This window comes from Dermacentor albipictus, chromosome 3 (assembly GCF_038994185.2).
Source record: "Dermacentor albipictus isolate Rhodes 1998 colony chromosome 3, USDA_Dalb.pri_finalv2, whole genome shotgun sequence".
Taxonomy (NCBI): Eukaryota; Metazoa; Arthropoda; class Arachnida; order Ixodida; family Ixodidae; genus Dermacentor; species Dermacentor albipictus.
Genome location: NC_091823.1, coordinates 53,494,221 through 53,510,870, shown reverse-complemented (window position 1 = coordinate 53,510,870; position 16,650 = coordinate 53,494,221). Strand labels below are relative to the sequence as shown.

The window sequence follows — 16,650 nt, the reverse complement described above, 5'->3', positions numbered from 1 at the left end:
GACGACAAGCCGACTCAGTCCGATATGATCGGGTTCGTGCAAACGTAGCTGAGTCCAGTGTATGTAGGTGCTACGCACATAACGGTAGAGGGCGTACCGCGCTTTTTGAGCCGTTTCTCCTGGTCGTAGTACCATGTGCTTTCCGGGGACCCGCCGAGGATGTCGACCGTCTCGAGGCTGACGGGAAGGTCGATCAGCTTGTCGTTGTCGCTGATGGCCACCAGAACTGGAAGCTTGCGGGCCGCCACCTCCTCGGCGTCCTTCTTGAACTGCGGCCCGCGGAGAGATGCGAGTAACAGGAGAGGAAAACCGAAAGATACGACACAGCCCGGTTTCACAACGACCGTGTCCTACATCAACAGTGGGACACTGTATTGCTCTCGTGTTACTCCTTATTTATTTCGTAACGCGTTGCTCGATCACTCTATAGGCGAGGATGAGGCACCCTGTACGACATATACACGAGACCCACGCAGTTCAGGGATAGATATCGTGTCACATTAAAGAGAGCAAATTATAAATGAAAGGCAGGGAGGTTAACCAGGACTGAGCCCGGTTGACTACTATACACTGGGGAAAGGAAAAAGGGGAGGGAAAGATTAAGAGGAGAAAGCCCACTGGGGATATCGTTCGGTCACTCGGGTGTCACTTTAAACTTAGCTGTCACACACAGAGTTTTTTAGGATTATGTGTGCTCCCACTTTTAACCGATGATCCAATTGGTGAGAAGCTCCAAGAAGAAAAAAAAAACTATGAAAAAACAAAGGACTCTAATGATCTACTCCGTTTCTTAGACAAAAGTTAGACAAGCAACCTGTCGCGAGACAATCTAACATGAAGAAATTTAGGACAAAATATAAATTTTAGTATTTTGTCCAAAAATTTTTTCTTGTTAGATTATCACCGCGTTATTGCCGCGTTAGTTCACCGCGTTGCGAAGCAAATAAGGGGTAGTACCAGAGTAGCCACTATGTTCAGGATACTGCGCTGTAAACTGTGTCACTTATGCGTCTAGGTGACTACCGTTGCTCGTGAGCGTAGTCTTTCAAACCAAGCAGCAAAGCAATAATATGGATTTCTTCACATCGCAGGGCACTTCTCAAGCGCTCGACTTATGCAAGAGGGCGGTGGACCGTACCTATTTGCCGCCGGGCCGCAGCGAATTATGTTTGACGCATAAGAGAGTTTTGTGTGGCACGGCAAAAAAAAAAAAAAAAAAAGGTGCACGCCTGCTGCCGCGGCGCTAGAACACCCGGTACGCGTACACCAGCGTCGCGTTTCGGTCGTTGGTATACCTGCGCCTTGTCGGCGTACAGCATGGCCTTCATGGCAAGCAGCACGTTGTCGACGTCCCGGCGCAGCGGATGGCGCGTGGCCACCAGGAAGGCGAGGGCCATGGCGTTCACCAAGCGCTGTGTCAACGGCTGCTGGTACAGGCGGCTCAGCAGCAAGGTGAACCAGTCCGGCCGCATCACACTGCAGGCGACCAGTGAGCGAAACACGCACTGTAATCGGGAGAGGCACTCGGCGAACTTTTCAACTGTAAACTTAGTTTGTTTCACCCCTCCTCGCCCCCCGCCCCACCACACTTGAAAAAAAAAACAAGAACGAGGGGAGAGTTTTATTTCGGACAAAAGCTGCTATGAAGAGCCCGCTTGCAATGCTTAAAATGAAAAAAAGAAGAATGAATTAATTTTTACGGTACTACGTGCCAAAACCACGATCTCATTATGAGGCACGTTGTCGTAATTGGGGTGATTCCGAATTATTCTTTGATTACCTGGGGTTCTTTAACATGCACTTGAATCTTTGAATCTAAGTACACGAGCATGCTTGCATTTCCCCACTCGAAATGCGAAACCTTTAAAATGCCTTAAAATGTAAGGAATACTATAGATAAAGAAAAAAAAGAAGGAAAGAAAAGAAAAACGGAAATTTCGTGCCAAATGCAATAAATTATGACCATTTTCTAAGTTTATTACACAAGAACCTCACACTTTCTTCTGTACGAGCGGTGAACAGGCAGTCTTTCCAAATATAGTTACAGCTATAGAAGTGATATGCGCACACACGAGCGGAAATATTCAAAAATTGAGAAAATATTCGTGTAACGGCGGCAGAAATTTCGGTTGCCATGGTACATTGTTTTTCTGGAGTGACTGTCAGTGCTGCGGGTACGTCCGAAAAATCCAGCGTGTCCAAAAAATCAGGTTCTGGAAAATCGATGGACAACTGTATTTGTAATTTCTTGCGATAATTTTTGTCCTTAGCAGTACACAAATAATTAAAAAATACGACATCGTGAGGTCATTTGTGTTATTACGACTATCGTAGACACGTTCTAAATGTATGGCGACAAGATCGCAAAAGTTGGCATGCATCAAACATTTTGATCGAATAGAACTCTTCCCTGGCAAGTGGCAAGACGACAAAAATTGATTTTAATTAATCATATAAAAAGATTTCATAAGCATTCACTGCCCGACTGCCTGACTGACGAAGGCGGAATGAGAAGTCACTGTCCCAATTAGCTTCTCCACCACAAACGTCCCGCCGTATCTCTGCCACGCGGTGAATACGCGCCATACGAAAAAGTGGGGATCTGGATCCAGCCGGCGGCGGGCTGTCATTTCATCCCTCAAGCCTTTCTTCATCCTTATATATATATTCATTTCTTCATCAATAATATTGACATGACTATATTGTCTTGCTTTTGGCGGTGACCGTTTTGCACCAGACCATCGCTGATGGTGAAGGAAAAAACCAGTCACAAAACAAAGGACAAGAAGAGAGGTTCACACCACAACGACTGGACTATCAAGGTTTGAACCTCTCTTCTTGTCCTTTGTTTTGTGACTGGTTTTTTCCTTCAGCTATGTACCAACTGGCCTGGATTTCAACCCTTCTGCATATCACTCTTGTGTTAGCCAGTTATCGTTCGGCGCAAGAAGCACCTGCATACTATATACGATAACACTACAGAATGTTGTCGAGGCTCCTATAGCGAAAGAGCCTCGTTTTATCCGACTGTGCGCGCGTGGCGAATGCTGTTGTAAATAACTGAATGTAGGTGAGCACCAACGATTGCTCAGGAGTGAAGGATGAGTCATGTATAAATAGCGGGCGCAGTTGACTTGTGAGGTCAGCCTTCGAGAAACGAAGAGTGTGCTCGCCATTGTTGTGGTTCGAAAACTAGACAGTGTTTGGGTCTTATCCGTCACTACAATGTGACAATATAGAATGTATCATCAAATAATGCGCCCTCCCTCGCCTCTTCGGAAAAATTGAAGAAATCTTCATTTACACTTTATTCGACTTCATTGACTGCACCTCAACTTCACTTGTAGTTACGGCATTTAGTCGAACTTCGACCGGCTTAATTGAAGGTTGACAGCCGAAAATCAGACGTCCAGAACAAAAGTCTCGTCGAATGCAAGCTGACTCTGGGAAAGCGAAGACACTGGCCAAAATGGCAATGATCTTAATCTTTCCACGTAAAGGTGGTCGCAAGACATTTGCACGACTGCATGGCACACGGAAAACTCTCTCATGCCAGTGCGTCACACGTCATCGAGGGCTCCACGTACGCTGTAGACGTCAGAGGGCGCGGCCTGTGTGAAAGTTAGAGGAGAAACTCGGGCAGAATTCACAAAACTTCTCGTTCGTAAGTGCTCTTTGCCATTCGTCGGCAGCCGTCGCTAATAATATTTTGTTTCTGGCACTTCTAAACCACATCGGCCTGAATTCGGGTAAATACGTTATAATTCGAAGTCACGACAAAATCCACTAATGACGCCTGGTAAGGGTTTTCATCGAACGAAATTGAAATTTAAGGTCCGGGTTGAGTCGTGCTCACTTGATCTGGCTGTAGCCTGCCGGTGCGAGGAGTGTCAAACTCTTGACCTTCAGGCCGTCCTCCCGGCAGATGAGCCGCATGGCCGGGTAGGCGCCGCTGCTGTGAGCGACCAACATGTCGCACCTGCCGACACACGAGGTGGGAATCAATCAATATACGCTGGTTGCACCGCAACAACGAGTAAATGCAAGGACGGATTGGCTTAAGTGCGCACGCACCAGGCCCTCTAAGGCAGGAAACACGTATATTGCGTTGGTCAAGTCCTTGTTGGTGCACCGATATTTACAAAATGCCACAGCGCCGCTGCTTACACATCGGCAAGCGAAGTTCTATAATGCATACTTGAGACGTAATCATCAATGATACGCTAATTAGGGCTTTGCTGGCTGGTCGAATCGCCTTGCGCAATGAGAATCTTTCTCGCGCTAAGACTTAGCGATGTCAGCGCCCGCGTTCGAGTTAATGACGGAGGACGTAGAGGGCCAAAGTAGAACGGATGGCTGATTTCTGTCGCAGGTGTTGCCTAGGGCTGTGTGACCAAAAGCGACTTTAGACGCGGCAAAGTGAACGAGACAAAACACTTTACAGTTGAAAGTGAGGCTGCATTGGATAGCTGCCAAGCAATGACAGTGTCCTTAATTAACTGCGTCGATCTTGCGGTATGTAGCTATCCTATCCGTTTGCTTTGACGAAGTTATTAACCAGAACCATTGGTAGGAAACTCGCGGCATCATATCTGCAGACAAAGAGTCATGGTGGTTCTCAAAGGAAGCGTTCTGCCACTAACCACGATGCAGCGAGAACTCCAATTCTGTCAATATCCCCCAATAAACGGGTGTACACGCTCCTGACGGTTATACCAAGGTACAACCTTGACTATTGGATGCAGCTGCAAAGAGTGCCTGCCGCCGCCTTCTCAGTGCTTTCGAGCAAGCGCTCATAACAGTTCGAAGGGCATTATGACTGTATTCCCAGGAAGCTCTCGTTACAAATATTTTCCGATATTCACCAGGAATCCCCTCCGTTCTTTGGGTTTTTTGAATTGATTCCGCGAAGCCTAGCCTTATTAGCAGTTCCCTTCCCGTTTTGGTCTGCTGGAGTCTCATGAGCTGTGCGATACTTTGGGCTTCTTTTAGTTCTTCGAAGGTGTTGCTTAAACCAAGTGCCATTAGTTTCTCTGTCGATGTATTGTTCGGCAGGTGAAGTACGTCGAAAAGTACCTGGCCACAAAAAACACAACAGTATACACAGATGCTGCAGTATACGCCAAGCAAAGAGGCACAAACATAGTAAAGACAGCTGCGATAGTAATAAGCCAGGACTACAAAGAGATCAGCAGCGCGTCAATGAAGGACTGCTCGGTAACGGAAGCTCGGTAACGGAAGCTGAGGAAATAGCCGTAGCTCTAGCGGCAGTGGAGGGCTACCGATCCGAAAGGTCTTTAACAATACTCACCGACTCGCAAACTACGTGTCGGAATTACATAAACGGCAGAATAGGACGCAGAGCGCTTCACATCCTCCGCTCCTGCAGAGCTAACAACAAAGTCAGGCATACAATTTTCTGGGTACCGGGACACGCTGGAATAGAAGGGAACCTAAGGGCGGACAAGGCAGCTCGAGAGCACACAAACCGAGCGGCCACAAGCACCGACCCTGAGGAACCTATACCAGTCAACCCAAGCTACTCAGACATTTTGAATTACTATAAGGGGGTCCGAATCAAATACCCTCCACCCCACAACAGCCTAAATCAGCATGAAGCAACCTCTTGGAGGAGGCTGCAAACAGGAACATATCCAAACCTAAACACACTAAGCAAGATGTTTCCCACCCAGTATAGAGACATTTGGCCCTGGTGCGGCGCCAAGCCCACCTTATATCACATTACATGGGAATGCGTTCAGAATCAACAATTCCTTCAAATAAAAGAACCGAGTGCGGAGCAGTGGGAGAGGGTGCTCTCCAGCAGCGACCCGAAAGTCCAGCATGGACTAGTAAGGCACGCTCGCCGAGTAGCCACCCTCAGTGGTGCCCTGGAATAGGGGCGTCGACCCTGCGCAGATGGGGAAGAAGACCGTGAAGATGGCCGACCACATCTGCCACCGCTAATTTCTACACCATTAGAGCAAATAAAGTTTTTCCTCCTCCTCGTGACAAATGTCTACGAACCTACAGTACATGTATGCATTAACTCTACATCTGTCTACTCAGAAAGAAGAACGATGGGTTTACTTTTAAGTGATGCTCCCTTTAGAAGGTTACAACCGTATGATGCAGGAAAAGCATATAGGAAAGTTGATATCATGTTTAGTTGAAACGTGGAAATAATAACAAAACGGGGAATGAAAGTGGGCGCAGAGACACCTTGTCGCAGATAGGAGTCGACCCCAAGTCTCCCGCGATACGTGTACGGTGCTAGGGTATACCGCAGGCTTATTGACCAATCGCATGCTTTCAAGATCACATATAATACGTGACGCCTGCGGTTGAAGGAACGTTCAACTTCCAGGGCTGATCTTGTACCCATACGCAAATACGCAATAAAGCTGACGGGCGCTGCGAATAAAGCAGCACACGCGGAAGGCTGAAAATATGGGTTCGACTCTCATCTAAGGAAATTGTTTTGTCCACTTTTGTTTTCCTTATCTCGACGTTTTATTTAAGAAGAACAGCTCATTTTCCCTACGTTTTCCCTGGCTTCATTGTCTGTTTGCTACGTACGGTTGTAAGTAACAGGACCCTCGGTTCCTGTCAGTGTTCTTGCTCATCGCTCTAACAGGCAGTTTCAAAACTCCTGCTGACGTGTGCTCGGTTGACGAAGGTCATATCTAATTACCAAAGAACTGTAAAGGTCGACACAAGTACTTTTCAGTAAAGTTTGTCGCCGCTAATCAATTTGTCCGCCTCCTGCCGAAGAAATGCTGAGCGAGCTCTACTTTGTAGTATAACCCCGAGTGAATTCGCACCTCGAGCGTGTTGCTTAATTGTGCACTTCGATGACACGCATATACATAGGCAGGGAAGAGACGTCAACTTACTCCGTGACACCGACGGCCCTGAGGAAATCGAGGGCGAGGTCGGTCTTTTCCGCGCTCGAGTGCCACCAGCATCCGGACTGGCGGCTGAAGGCCAGGTCTGCGAAAACGGTCAAGGAAATTATATACTCTATACTTATACGTATATACTCGATACTTGCACACAAATGCACGCGATACACAGGAGAGATGCCGGAGACTAAAAAGGACGCGAAGAAAAGTGTTTCGGCCTTCCTTTATCATTTTGTTTTCCTTTTTTTGTTTTACCTTGAGCAGTACGTACAGCAGTTGTGTCGCCCGGTTCCCAGAGGGCACCGGAATTCGGGCCGCTCCGAATTAAGCCGAGAGAAACTCGCGCAACTTGTGCGCGAGCTGACGAACTCCTCATCCACTGCGAGGTGGAACGGCGGCGAACCGTTCTCTAAGAGCCACGACAGTGTGTACGAGTAATCATCGCAAGTATTAGCAGCGAACAAATGTCCGGGTACCACGTTTCGATTAGAGGACTTGACTTCGTCAAGACGACAGCATTCACCTCGGGTGAACTTAAGGTTGTTCGAGTAGTGGTTATTCATAAGGCTAGTACCATAAATAGTAATAATAAAGTACTATAGGTCTATATCTGTATTCCGTTTCATTGAGTTAGCAATTATATGGACAAGTCAGGCGTATATCTGCCTTCGGCGTCGCCGCGATGTTCATTGTAAGGTTAAAGGGCCATAAACATCGTCCACGCGCGCCGTATGCTGTATGTGCGAGTGGAAACGGGCGACGATGAGCCGTTGATGGTGGCTCAATCTCGCACGCGCAAAGGAGAAAAGCGGGGAGGAAGCGCGCCGTCCGTCCGTCGCACTCAAGGCACTGAGGGGAGAGGAGGAAGGGAGCGTTTCACTCCAGCGGCTGCTGTGTATAGACGAGCGCACGCCAAGTTTCGCCCGAGACGCCAGCGCTCGTTTCTCCCCTGGCGGCACGGTTTCCCCTCCCCCGGGTGTTTGCTTCCGCCGGTTCCCTTCGCTCGCGCTGAGCCAGAGGAGGCCAGGCTGAGCGCGCGCTGCACGCGAGAAGGCTTTTGTTGTGCCGCATCGTATGTGCTGACGATTTTTCCGGCGGCACATACGATGTCGTTTCCAATTACCTGCTCAGCGTCCCTTACATGGTTAAGCAGACGCTGCCCTTTCGCCGCATTGCAGCCATAAAAATAATCGTCAAGCGTACCGATCTTCTTAAAGGCAAATATAGCGTGTGCAGTTTGTTTCACACTAAGGGGAAAACTCGGAACGTATTGCATCGCGATGCGGCAAGCAATGGAGTCGTGCGGCGGCAGCAGCTCGAGCAGGCGCACACGCTTGAGGGGTGGTGTCGTGATCTGCGTCGTCTGCTACGGCGGCGCGCGCTGGCCGCATTTTCGGGAAGCGTAGTACTGTCAGGGGCAGTGCACCGATTTCATCGGTACTGCGGGAACTGAGCTGATATTCTTTACTAAACGTTGTGCGTCGCCACACTCTGATCCTTCATTGGCGCTAATGGAGTTCCACAAACTTCTTTTGACAACATGGTTCATTTGTTCTTTCGAAGGGCCGGAGTACTGAGCGTGTGCACGTATATTTCTTCACTGTGTGTGCTACCGTAATGAGCAGCGACAAAACGCACCAAGATGTGCGTGCAACGTGCTCAGTCTTTGTTTGACTCGAAAGGAAAACAAAGCACTCAACAATGGGAGTCGAACACGGTGAAACAAACGGACACGATTAAATGAACGTTTTAGGTTCAGACAATGAGCTGGGAGTGATTTTTCTCGACAATCATTCGCTACACCAGACAGACCCTGCCCGCCGGTGGGGAATTGGACACGTCACGCTCGGAACTTCAGTTAGTATCTCGTCATGTCCTCAGCGGCAGCGATGACAGCGCTCATCCTGGAAAGCAGTGAAGTGTAGAATGACTTGATCAGGGATGTGTTCATTCGCTGCACGTCTCACTCGCTGACGATGGTGGATCGAAGCCTATCCTCGGGCGTCTGATAGAGGGCATGTTGCGCCAGCGATACTTTCAACGAGCCCCAGACATTTTAAATGATGTTGGCGCCCGGGGATTGAGGCGGCCGCTCCAAGAGAGTGACTGCGCGCTCTTCTAGCAGTTCTTGCACAGCACGAGCAGTGTGGATCGGCGTCCTATCGCGTTAGAATATATAGTCGCCTTCCAGAAACGGGCCGTCAAGAATGTATGGAATCAGTACGTCGTCTATGACTGCCATGCAGAGATGAACTTACATTCGAGGCGTATCAGTGGGCGTCGCGCAACGCTTAGCAAAGAATACCGGCTCATTTCACGCAGTAACGATGTGATCGGCGCCCTGCACCTGACAGTAGAACGTTTCTCGACAATGCGGCCAGCGCGCGCCGCCGTAGCAGACGACGCCGTTCAAGATCCCGCCCCTCGAGCATCTGCGTGAGCTGCTGCCGCCGCCTGACTCAAGCGCTCGCCGCATCGCGATGCAATGCGCTTCGAGTTTTCCCCTAAATGTGAAACAGACTGTACACCGCCCTTCGAAGGAAATGTCCACGCGCACACACCGCGCGCGGCGCGAAACGTGCCCAAACACGCGCAGTGCAGGAGGCAATCAAGGCGGCGCGTACGAGAGATGGGAGAGGGGTATCACCCGCGAATAGAATTTTTCTTCGCATGCGGCGCTCACAACGCCGGCGCAGCAGCGCCGCTCACTGTGCCGTTCTTGTCTGCGTTGGGGACCGAGTCCAGGAGTCTAGGCGCACCGACGGCGGATAACTTCGTGTGCGCTGTGTTCTCGCCACTTAGTTCTCGTTGAAGAGACAGACAGCACGATGACAATTCGCTCGCTCCTGCTGCCGCGCTTCCTTACTCCAGTGTTTCAACAGCGAGTTTCCGCGGTCATCGAGCGAGACGTGTTCATGTTTGCTTGTGCGCGCGTGACACCCCGCTTGTTAATTTAGATAGTAAGCGAATGTTTGCAAGTTTATAAGGCCGATAAGGCTACTATCCTTACTTCGTATAGCTGTCTACCAATTTGCTATCGCAATCGATGCTTCACCTTTTCGGCGGAACTGCGACATTTTTTGGGAAGATTGTTGAACATGTTATAAATAATACATAAATAATAGGCTCTGACAATAGCTAACGCAAAACAAAATTACACAGAAACAACAGTTCGCATTCCAGAAAAATCAAACAGACTGTGTCTCACCGGATATAAAAGATAAAATAATTTAGATTATATAAAAAGATTGCTAAATATAGGTACATTCCTTCACATAAAAAAGAAAGCCTTCGATTCCGTCAGCATGACATGCAATGTTATGTTATGTTCCGTCAGCAGAACATGCAATGTTATGGTACAAGGGGTAGTATATCATTTTTCAGTAATTATATAAATAATCGCATCCAGTTGACACGGTGAATGGTGCTATGTCGTAGTTGTGCCAAATTGTAGCCAGAGTATCCCAAGGACGAACACCGAGGCCGATGCTCTTTCATATATACATAAATGACATAGTTAACGTACCGCTCACTTTATATATAATAATTTATGCAGTTGTTTTCTATAGATGTAATCTTTGAAGAACATACAAATTTTATATGCGAATAAATATCACAATGTATAGGCGTGTTAAATACAACTCGTACTCTCCTACTAGTAACATCCAAGTTGCAAATATATTGCTCGTTAATGCACTCATATTTCAATTATGCATTAATGGGTTGGGAAACAACGGATTTGACCAGCAAAGAAAAATACTCACTTTGCTGATTAGAGCAGTACAAGCCATGGAGGATATATTCCTCTTAATGCTACGACAGCGCCATCCTTCGTTAAACACGGTATACTGGTAATAGGACATGAAATTTCTTTTTATACTATGTAACAACAACATTAATATAGATAAACGAGATTACGTGCAGCCACCACACCAACACTCCAATAGAACCTGTCATAATAAACACATCAGGCAGTATCCGACACAGTGCGACACGTTTAGATATTCGTATTTCCCAAGGGCAACTGAAATCTGGAACCAAAGGAAATTGTAGACTCAGATTCTGTGGATGGCTTTGTCGCAAAATTGGAGTCATATTTTGGCTGTTCATGAAAGTATTTGAGCGCGTAGTTCAAAGGTAATGCGTTGGTTGACTGATTGGACACTAGTGCACGTGTGATTGCATTTCAAATGTGAATATTGCAATGTGCTGAGTAGTGGTGTTTTATAGATCCACGATAACTACAAGAATATTATACGACAAATATTCCAATTGTTTTGAGTACCTTTTTCCCTGATTCATGTGAAAAAAAAAATGTCTTGTGTTGCATACCAGTGCTGCTGTATGGCAGTCTTTTTTTGCTTTATATATTTCTTGTTTTTCTTTTTTCCTGTTTTTCCCATGCTCGTGTGTATATTGTACAATCTACTTTCTGTTTGGGCCTGTGCAAAGGCCTACAGTATTGTTAAATAATAATAATAATAATAATAATAATAATAATAATAATAATAATAATAATAATAATAATAATAATAATAATAATAATAATAATAATAATAATAATAATAATAAAGTACGCAATGAAGAAGTTAACCATTAACATTAGACACCACATTCGGCAGAATAAACAAAATATTTAGAATATGTACCAAATAGTGCCGCGGGCTACAGCCTTCGCGCTGTAATTTCCGCGTTTCGAAATCCCGAACAAATTACGGCTTTCAAAAGTCAAATCGTGCAATCCCGCTTATTCCAAATTTCTACACTGAATCTTGCTCGCAACAGAAACCCTCGTGAGAAAAAGTTGATAAAGGTCGGGTACATTCTATGTTACTAACAAAGTTGCTGATGAAATAAATAAATAAATAAATAAATAAATAAATAAATAAATAAATAAATAAATAAATAAATAAATAAATAAATAAACAAACAGACACTCTACGGGGCGACTTTTATTCTTTCCAGTGGAGAAATGTTCACCGCGAACATGAGCGTGTATCACGGTTGTTTAACATTAAGCCCGAAGAAATGAGGCGAAGGTGTTATTTTCGTCTAAATTATTTCAATTTCACGTCTCCTGTCCGCGGTTGGCTGAATAGAAAACTCTGTGCCGTGCCCAAACTAGCGCAATTCCAAACTTTTCTACGTGAAGCGAACTTCTACCCATAGCTATAACGCGTGTTTAACTCACATGTGTGCTTTTTGACAAATTTCTGCCTTGGTTCTCAATTAAGTTTCTTTCTCTCTTTTTTTTTATCTGCGCTACCCTGTACTGTTAAGATTTCGTTTTTGGTTTCCTATTATCCTTCCTTGTAAATTTACAAGTGTAAATTACCAGGGCTTATAGCTGTTGATGGGCACTTCGAAAAAAAATAAATAATTGAATTGAATTGAATGATGATATACGAGATTCGTGTTCGGCGCTTGTGCACGGTAGTAGACATTAATGCGCGCTCTCGTGTTTCGCCACTCTTTGCCAGTGGTTCGAGGTGGGCAGACGCGCACCTGCGAGATTCTTTGCAAAGTGTGGTGTCGCGGATTGATCTGTTGCGGTTTCAAAGTGGTTCTTACGTAGGGCGGCCCTTGTGGCGATTGAGTAATTTGTACGTCATTGAGTGCTACCCAGTATATTAGAGTGTCACCAATAAATGTCTATACATGGCCTCCGAGATTAACCAGCACGCGCGCAACCATATCTCGGAGACCGTGGTCTATTGTAAAAGCTTCGGGCGCATTCTACGTTCGGCGGGCCGGCATTACCACCACCCGCGCCAGCGACACGACAGAACGCACTAGGTGAGCGCACACAGGAAAACCTCCATCTTATATGTCAGCCTAAGCTCGGGCCTACCTCTGACTTAAGGTTTATTCGATTCAGCCGAGTTTGTCTGCACCTCATGCACCTATTAACGGTGCACTACCCTAGAGTGTACTAACTACACCTAGGACTTCGATTCCCCAAGGTGCAGCCGTGCACCCTACGGCCCCATGTTCGATTGAACGGGGTGCAAGGCAAGGTGCAACCCTTGAACCTTGCAGTAAGTGGGTGCAGCCCAGGCAGACCATAACTGGCACCACCTGACAGTTTCCGTTTGTGGTGCCGTGCACCTTTTCTGAATCGAACAAACCTTTTCGTGTCGAAGCAGAAGGAACACACAGAGCTGTAACGTTGACACCGCATAACTAGAAGGAAATTTCTCGCATTTAAAGCGTCCAATGAGCTTTCAGCGCGAAGCGAGGTGCAGGCGACGCACCTGGCCACGCCGGTGCCACGACGTCGACGCCCTGCCGGTCCAGGAAGGGGATCAGGTGCGCGAAGTCCTTGTAGCTCCCCGGCGCGCCGGTCAGGATGACGACGACGGGCCTACGGCTGGGCCGGCCTTCGGTCTGGGCGGCCGGCGTCGGCCCGGCGCGCTCCGAGCGGTCCAGGCCCGTGTGCACGTAGGAGACCGGAACCGGAAGGCCGTTGGTGGGCGCGCTGGAGTAGCCGCGACGAGTGCCCCGCCACGACTGCAAAGAGGACAGCGGGGAGAAGATGCACCCAACGAGCGCCGCCTCGCGTGGAAGTAGGGCTGCAGCAGCAGCGGAACGACGATTACGCTCAATCGTGGCACGTACCCACAAGGAGGGTGACATGCCGTCAGAACACGACAACGATGAAGTGCGCGTGCGAAGGCGCTGGCGGCTTTTGGCACGAGCGCGCCTCACGGAGCGAACGTCTCGCCAGTGCTGGCTCCTACGCCGGAAGTAGTGTATGCTACTGTGTGCCTGTTTCCTTGACTTAATAAATCGTCTGCAGCCAACCACGGCTGTACCGACGTAAGAGGAGGGATAGGTCAAGGATGGGTAGGTCATTTCTAAAGTGAAATGACAACTCCCTGCGGCGAATAGGTCAACAACCGGGCGGTAATAGGGGATATATATATATATATAAGATGCCAAATGAGCGATACTCGTCCACGAAGCTAAACCTATAAATATAGATTACCGCAAAAGCCCGTAAAGTAGACGAACCTGAATTTGTTACGAGGGGACAATTGTTGTTCAGCCTCAGATACATACACACTAGGGGGACTGGACCAAGAATCATGTCGGTGGGATGAACGAGACAAAAGGTATACAACAAGAAAGCAAACGATATCGAGGCAGCGAAGTTGAAAAGTAATAAGTCAGAAACTTATCCGCGCTAAATATGACCAAAAGTGTATAAACCAGTGAAAAGCTCGGGTAAGCAGCATACGGTGGTCAAACTTACAAGAACCTAAAACGAGAATGTAGAAGAAACGTAGCTTCGTGAGGGATGCTTCGTCTTGATGTTTGGCAAAATTCACCGCGCCCTGGGAATGGTCAGTAAACGTTAGCGAATGATGAGTCCGACAACGCTTGCATACGACTACACGCCTGTATACAAAAACGAGGTATAAACGATGCAACGTCTGGGTAGGTGGCGCCTGCACAGTGAACCATTTGCTCCCGTGTACTTGTAAGCCAGTGGGCAGCCATTACAAGTATGCGGGAGGCCATGGTTGATGTCATGGGAGGTAACGACGCGCAAGAGGGCAAATATTCAAACAACAGGCAGTAGGGACGTCGGCGGCATCTGGTTGGAGGTCATAGCACAGTGCCGCCATTGTCAGAGAATGTCGCAGACAAGGCAGGCTCTGTGTGCACAGCTTTACGACAGCGATGAAAGCACGATGACGGCGAGGTAGCAGTGCGCGTATAGCGGAAGCAGGGTAGAGGACAGCTATAGCGGTAAAAACATGTGCCGTAAAAACGTGCATGCGAAAGCGCAGTTCCAATTGCGCTTTCACATGCAACCTCTTCGTGTACATTAACGCGACAAAAATTGCGGTTTCACCCAACCTGCTCAGTATGGCACAAGTTAAGAAAAAAAACAGTTGCATAAGCTAGAAGGTTAAAGGAATAAAAACTGAAAGACTAATCAGTGTGCCTATCACGTTGGCATTGTGAAATTTCCTTTCATTGTTCAGATTTCTGCCTGATTTTTCATTAAAATTTGCTAACAGACTATTTTTAGCAACTGGTGCCACTAAGCTGTCAGTCAGTTGGACTGCACTTTCACATTTGATTGAATCCCGTCTCTCATGATATTCCAACCACCCGCGGCAAGGCTCACACTCACGAAAGGAGCAAAAACAGACGCCATTATTTGAGGATTGCGCAGGTTCAGTTGAAAACTTCGCTGCCTTCCGGCATACGGTCGCCATAACTACAGTGAGGTACCAGTTTCCTCGAGTTAAAGCAACCGGGGTAAATATTCCGTCTTGTTTTGCTTCAATTTCTCAAAACAGGCAAATTCCCTGAAAATTCCAAGTTTTCGTAAACACCCGGCTAATGGAACAGAAACTTACTTCTCGACGTTCACGGAGGACGCTTTGTTCACAACATGGTTCTTAGGTGCTTTTTTTTTTCTACAGTAGGCTGATGTTTATCACATGAGTCCTTACCTTAGTTGATTAGCTTTCCTAGTAACTCATGTATTTCTTTTACTGTGCCAAGTTCATCCTCCGCTTTTGTCCAACCTTTAGCTTAAACGCGCAAATGAGCTAGAATGATAGCTCGGGCATATTTACACGCAAGGAGACTGTCATTCACGCAGGACCAGTTTCAACATCTCGCAGTGGCGCACGCCAGCAGTCTGCTCAGGAAAACTGCCAGCCTCCTTCAGCTTCTTCATCTTTGCTATCCAGCGTTTCTTTTCGTATATTCAGCTTTGCCTAACTTCGTTTACCTGGTGGACCCTAGTGAAGCTTACTAGTTGGTACGGATGCCTTATCAGCAAATTGTACACAAAGAACACGCGGTGCCCATAAGGTATATACATACAAATGAACTTTTATTAAGTGTCGCCCATGACAATGTTTCGCGTATGCAAGACAATGACGTCAGCGACACCCTGGCTAGTCGACATCTGGAGACAAAAGGAATGTCTTAAATCAAGTGAGTTGGGCCTTTCGTTGTATCTGCATTTGCCCCCTCTGTGTTCCGTCGTCGAGAATATTTCTTTTTCCAGAATAAGAATTGGGACATATTTTGCTTCTTTGATGGCGTCTTGTGTGTCGTGTTTTCTGCGCGCAATTCATTAATGACTCATTATTTGTTAATTTAATCATTCGTTTACATTGGCGCTATGTATTTGCTGGATATCCCGATGACACACTGGCCGGACACCGTCATGGGCTACTGGATATTTTCATTTGAGTGTGCGTAAAGTTGCCACGCACAATGCTTGGTTTAAATGCGTTTAGCAGTTACTTTTAATTTGTTCATTTCTTTATACAAGATCGTGTTGTGTACTTTTACTTTAGTATGCATTATTGCTGGTAATGATGTTCCGTACGTTTATTTCATTATGCTTGTACTCTTGTATGGACTAGTGCACTGCAGCCACGGCCATTCAGTTTTTGGCACACACTGAAATAAACAAAGCAATGGAATTCTGGGGTATCCCGCGACAAAATGACAATATGATTATAAGTCACGTCATAGTGGGAGACTCCAGATTAATTTGGACCATCTGAGATTCTTTACCTGCACCCAATGCACGCTACACCGGCGCCTTTAGATTTCACCGCCATCGAAATGCGGCCGCCGCGACCGGAATTTAATCCGGCGCTTTCGGGCTTAGCCGCGAAACTACGAAGCAGAGTCCTTCCATAAGTCCTCTGGCCGAAGCCACTACGCCACCACGGCGGGTAAACAACAACGCGGCTGATAGCGT

General features: G+C 47.1%; 1 protein-coding gene across 1 annotated transcript in view; it reads right to left on the bottom strand.

Moving 5' to 3' along the window:
* Window positions 1-16,650, bottom strand: part of LOC139057376 (uncharacterized) — a 61,407-nt gene that overhangs the window by 2,414 nt on the left and 42,343 nt on the right. The window contains exons 3-7 of the mRNA XM_070535448.1: window positions 13,160-13,415; window positions 6,897-6,993; window positions 3,857-3,979; window positions 1,296-1,476; window positions 98-269 (exon numbers count right to left, since the gene is read on the bottom strand). Of these exons, the coding sequence (XP_070391549.1) occupies window positions 98-269; window positions 1,296-1,476; window positions 3,857-3,979; window positions 6,897-6,993; window positions 13,160-13,415 (829 nt within the window). The remainder of the gene's footprint in view (window positions 1-97; window positions 270-1,295; window positions 1,477-3,856; window positions 3,980-6,896; window positions 6,994-13,159; window positions 13,416-16,650) is intronic.